Source organism: Mesoplodon densirostris, chromosome 1, assembly GCF_025265405.1.
Source record: "Mesoplodon densirostris isolate mMesDen1 chromosome 1, mMesDen1 primary haplotype, whole genome shotgun sequence".
NCBI classification, from domain to species: Eukaryota; Metazoa; Chordata; class Mammalia; order Artiodactyla; family Ziphiidae; genus Mesoplodon; species Mesoplodon densirostris.
This window is the reverse complement of record NC_082661.1, coordinates 207,165,218-207,171,217: the sequence shown is the minus strand read 5'-3', so window position 1 is coordinate 207,171,217 and position 6,000 is coordinate 207,165,218. Positions and strand designations below refer to the sequence as shown.

Here is a 6,000-nt window from a genome sequence, read left to right as displayed (position 1 = left end):
ATAGAAGACTATCTTATCAACCTCACACCAATATTTACCAGTAAATTATAATAGCTATAGTTTTATTAAGCATTATTCATCAAATATACTCAAAGAGGAGTTTGAGATTTAAAAATATGTTGATAATTGTATTCTGTATGGATACTTAGAAAATTTATCATTGTTTAATGTTTTCTCTCTTTTAAAAAATTTTTCTTTCAACATGTGTTTATTAATTGTTCCTCAATACATTTTTATTGGCCCCTAAATTTCTACTTATTCAATGTTGTGCAAAGCTGTATGAGTAAAACAAACAATATTTGTTATGATCAAGAAGATAATAATCTTTATTCATAGATGCTTATCTATTATGGATTCAGTTGGCGACTGCTGCCAGGTTTTGATTAGATCTATTAAGATTTCTATTTGCTATTGAATATTTCTTGATACATTTATTCAATATAGAATGTATTTTCTGATTATTTGTAATGTTAATTTTCACAGGTGAAAAGCAATAAGGATGTTTAAGTGCTGGTCAGCTGTTTTGATTCTTGGATTCATTTTTCTGGAGTCAGAAGGAAGGCCAACCAAAGAAGCAGGATATGGCCTTAAATCTTATCAGCCTCTAATAAGATTGCGACACAAGGTACAGTACCCATCTGGACTTGCTGCTAGTGTCTAGACGTTATGAACTAAACTATTGGTTGTCTGGTTTACTACTCACTTAGGAGCACTTATTTCAGAATATGCTTTCAGAATATAATTTACATAAATATCACATTTTAAAACATGAAGTGGTAGTACTTTTGGAAGCTTACAACTTTGGGAATTAAATACTTTTTAACAAATTATAGAGATGGGCTATTTTAAAAATATGTCATTAAAAGTTCACGTGAAGTAATAGTAAAGGATTTATAAAGATCAGTAAATATGTTAAGACCTAATCACCCAGATGCTTTCTATTATTTTGATATTAATTTTAAGTTTAGAACTTTTCAAAATAAAGCAATACTGTTATGTTCTTGATTTTCTCATAAAGATAAACAGAAAAGGATGTCTGTACCATCTAGAGATATATAGTTTGGCAAAGTTTTTGTTTTTATAAAAATCATTAGACATTAAGTTCATCAAAAATCATAATTTTGTGTTGTCTAATGTTGAGAAAATACTTTATTTATATTAAATATTTTCAAGAAAAAAATAAGTTGACATTTAGGAATTCTATAAATTCTATAGATTATATACTTACAGTAAATTAAGCTAGTGCTTTTATTTTAATAACAGATCATGATACTGCAAATAAGATACTAAAGCAACATTTTATTCAATCAAATAAGTTTAAAATACATTTTTGTTTTCCTAGAGAACTGAGAAAAGACAAAAATGCTGATTTTGAAAAGAATATATGTATTTTAAAATTTCTTATGCTACTTGTCTTTTAAAAAACACTTGAAATAAACATAACTATATTGATTTCCTCCGTTACATTCAATACATGCTAGTAGCATTTATTTTTGTTGAAATTCTTTCATCACATTATTGTATTTTGATAAAATTGCTAAACTTTACTGGGATTTTTATGTGCCAGACACTAGGCTAAGCTGTTAAATTTATTATTTTATTTAATCTTCAGAACAAACTGATGAAGATGTATCTATTTTCATTCTATAGATGAGAAATAAAAATTCTTAGAATGTTAAAGGATTTTTCTGAATGCATATATTTATTAAATATATCAATAGGCTAGGATATAACATGCAGGATAGATTTGATAGGAATAAAAGAGAAAATAAGTAAAATATAAAATATACTTCAATGTCAAAAATCATTGTAGAAATTTAGTCTCACGTAAAAGTAAATAAATTATTAAAGTGTTCACTCTGGATAAATACAATTGGAGAATTGGCCTCGTTCCACTATCTTTCAAATATCATTTGTTTCCCCTACTTCATGGACTAACAATAAGTTTTATCACTGCCCCAAACTTAGAAATAATAACTCCTTTATGAATGCTCTCAAAACACATTATTAATTCAACGTTTGACTCATACTGTTACAGACCCAGTGAATATTTTATTCCATGCTTTGTGTCTGCCCTATTTTATGTGTCTTTAGGTCAGAAACTGTGCCTTTCTAATCTTTTCATTCCTGGTGCCATGAATATAGTAGATACTGTTTAATTGAATCGATGGCAGAAAAATGACAGGTAGAATGCATAACTAGGAGTTTTGACTGTTCCCCTGCTAAATATAAACCACAGATTTTTATGTATTATTTATAAATAATTTTGAATTAAATTTGGACGTTGAAGATAAATTTCTTATCCTGCACTGCTGTGTGATTTAAGAAACCTTTAAGGAAATGAAACAACACAATAAGTTAAACCTGTTTTAGAAAGACTAATACCCACCCAAAATGATCAAAGTCACCTCCCAATCTTTTCCATCTCTGTGTCTTTAGCCCGAAATAATTAGAAATAATGCATGATTGCTAGTATGTAGAAGCAGAGAGCAGAGAATGCTATGTAATACCTAACTTTCAAATGATGTGAGACAGAGGTGACATGAAGCTATAAGAGGCATTCTGTGACTTTGTGAGTGTGTGTGTAAACATGCGTATTTGACAGGAATAAAGAAGCACCCTGAGCTGTGCAAGTTCCTGCAAAGTCCCACCAGATACTTTCCACACACTATCAACCCCTGACCCAGCCACTGGGATCTACTTTTCCTTCCCCAAGACCTTGAAGACTAATCTCATTGTACTATTTATTTTTGTTTAAATATCAGTCACTGTTTGAATCCCACGGATACCTGGTCATCCTTTTTCCACTGCTTTCATTCCAGTTAGGTTCACATGCTACTTTGTTAGGCTTTCTCAAACCATAATTGAAAATGGGACAAACATAGACATTCCCTAGATCCCCTGTTTGATTTCTTTTCTTTCTTTTTTTTCTTTTCTTTTTTTTTTTTGCTGGGAAATAAGCTTTTATTAATGAGTCCCAGAGGTTCTAAACTTTTTATGTCCATTTTTTTTGGGGGGTCTTAAATAGGAAGGACATTTTTTAGTCTTCTTACTGATATTCTAAATAGTTTTGTAAAACATTTTCTTCTGTACTCTTCTCTCATATTTATTTATTTGTTTATTTTTAAATTTTTATTGGAGTATAGTTACTTTATAATGTTGTGTTAGTTTCTACACTACAACAAAGTGAATCAGCTATACATACACACATATCTCCTCTTTTTTGGATTTACTTCCCATTAGGTCATCACAGTACATTGAGTAGAGTTCCCTGTGCTATACAGTAGGTTCTCATCAGTTATCTATTTTATACATAGTATCAATAGTGTATATATGTCAATCCCTAACTCCTAGTTCATCCCACCTCCCCTTCCCCCGTTGGTATCCATACGTTTGTTCTCTACGCCTGTGTCTCTATTTCTTATTTCCACTCATAGAATACATCACTATTTGCAAGATATCTATTTTAATTACTTATTAGTTTGTTGGATGTTTCTTTCCATTATGATATAAGCTACTATTCATCTTGCTATAACACAGCACCTAGAACAGTATGTGGCACATGGTAAACAAGAAACAAATATATGTAGAATGAATGATTCCATCTGTTGGCTAGAATAAGGCTTAAATCAAGATGACATACATATATAATTATATCATATTATTATAATTAGTAAGTCAGAAATAATTTCTTTTTCTACCATTTTACCAGAGTAAAATCAATAGAGCTATACTTAATAAATTTTTAAATACATTATTTTGATAGCATTACATAAATTGATTTCCTCTTATTTGTTATTTTTTAACCTACATAGTTTTATTTAAATTACAAAGAATAGTAACATTTGTAAACCTTTGGATAGGTGTCACTAGTATTAAATATTATTAACTACAAAACTATAAGATAATAGATATGATAGATACTGAATTCTGATTAGCCAATCTCCACATTTTCCCCAGAGAGGTGTCTGTACTTTGAATCTGGACAAATGTATATACAGAATTCATTTTTATCAAATATTTGTGTGTTAACTGTATAATGAATCCCCTTTTGGGAGCAAAAACTGAAATGTGAGAATTATTTGTCATGTTAGATAGAAATAGTGTAGATATAATTATAAACATATATGTACATAGTTATATCATTTACAACTCTATATACACACAAATGCGATTACAAATATATTTGTCTCAAGATAAAAATGAGTAACATTAATCCATCATGCTAATTATAGAATCTTAATTATAGTCCATAGTATGTATCTAAGGGAGCTGATCCTGTGTTTCATCCAATGTATTTACCCAACAAGTATGTATTGAACTTAAGAGTAGGAATTCATTAGCACTGTAAAATTGTAAAATACACTTACAAAATGCAAATCCAAATAGTGGCTCTTCCTTCATTATTATTTTAAAATAACCATTGCATACTTATATTGCACTGTATACTTTCATATACGTTAATGGTTGTAATTTAATTCTACAATAATCCTGGGATGCAGGGAATATTATTCCTGTTTATCCAAATGATATTATTAAAATCAGAGAGGAAAAGTTAGTTTCCCAAGGAGAAGAGAGGGGAATGGATAGAATCAATGAGATTAGTAAGAGGTAGATAAAAGCATAGGTAGACCACAGATGGGGAAGAAGGACCAGAAAAGCATAAAGATGATGATGGTAGTAAAGCAACGTGACACTAACTTCAACGAGAAACATCTCATGTTCGTTCAGATTGTTCCTCCTGCCCTTCCATAAGCACAACCATAGTGTTCCCACCTCCATTTTCTTGGCCAGATTGAATGCCTTCTTCTGAAGGTTGCTGTAACTCTGGTTTAGACCAATCTCCCAATGAAGTCTCACTAGGAAGCAATAGTCACCACCCTAACTGCTGGTCTGTTGCTAGGAATCTGGGTGTTGAGCATAGTAGTAACTATTGGCTGCCATGTGCATTTGTGAGAAAATTCCCTATAGTCTCCCAAATTTTAAGCCATCTCCAGAATTTGAATGCTCAGAGCAGCCCATACAGAACTTAGTCTCACAGGGCATTGACTGTATACCAGGTACTCTGTTAGCTTTATTCTATACATTGGTTTAATTATATGAAGATTTTCATGTCATAAGTGGTTTTATTACCATTTGATAAATGAGAAAATTGGGCTTCAAAAATGTTTAGTAATTGTTTAATACAACACCCTTATAATGTTAGGAAGCAGGATTTAGGATTTAATGCAGAGTCTATATATATTAATGCCCATTCCACAGTGAGTAATTTTTGTAGTAATTTGATCTGTGTGCTGTGTATTTCCTGTTCTCTCTGCATTCCGATGACATAGTAGTAAGGCACGATTTTATATCTTGGTCCCTTTGTGGTTGATGTGACTATGTGTCTACTTCTGGCTAATGAATTGTAAGAAGTGACATGAAATGCATCTGGGCTGAACATTTGATCCCAATTGTAAAATCTTCCTGAATTCTCTTTTTCTTCTAGCATGACAAACAGCATCTGATTAAGGTGGTGTCTGCTTAAATCATCCTAATTGTCTAAATCAACTAGGATGAGTGAAACACACTGGCAATTAGTGAACATTGCATACTTATATTGCACTACGTACTTTCATATACATTGTTGTAATTTAATTTACAATAATCCAGCAATGCAGGGAGTATTATTCCTGTTTATCCAAATGGTATTATTAAAATTGCAATATGAAATGAGGGGAAAATCTTCTGTTTTAAACCACTGAGACTTGGGAGTTGTTTGCTATCTCAGCATAACCATAGCCTGTTCTCACCAATAAAGAGAGAACTAGAATGTAAACTCCTATCACCTAACCACAAATTCTGGGCTCCTTTTCCTCTACTGTCTTGGTATTTTTTTTTTCATTTCCATTCCTATACCTTTCTTCCTCTTTTTCAACCAGTATTTCTTTCTTCTCTCTGTTTCCTGCTGAGTCATAATTTCCTATCACAATTAAAACTCCTGTTGTAGTCACAAACCTG

The 6,000-nt window shown here is 31.2% G+C and overlaps 1 protein-coding gene across 3 annotated transcripts in view; it reads left to right on the top strand.

Moving 5' to 3' along the window:
* The first annotated feature begins 499 nt into the window (after positions 1 to 499).
* The window catches only part of FSTL5 (follistatin like 5), a 547,068-nt gene continuing 541,567 nt past the window's right edge, over positions 500 to 6,000 (top strand). For all 3 annotated transcript variants that reach the window (XM_060093813.1, XM_060093804.1, XM_060093793.1), the window contains exon 1: positions 500 to 625. In XM_060093813.1, the coding sequence (XP_059949796.1) occupies positions 500 to 625 (126 nt within the window). The remainder of the gene's footprint in view (positions 626 to 6,000) is intronic.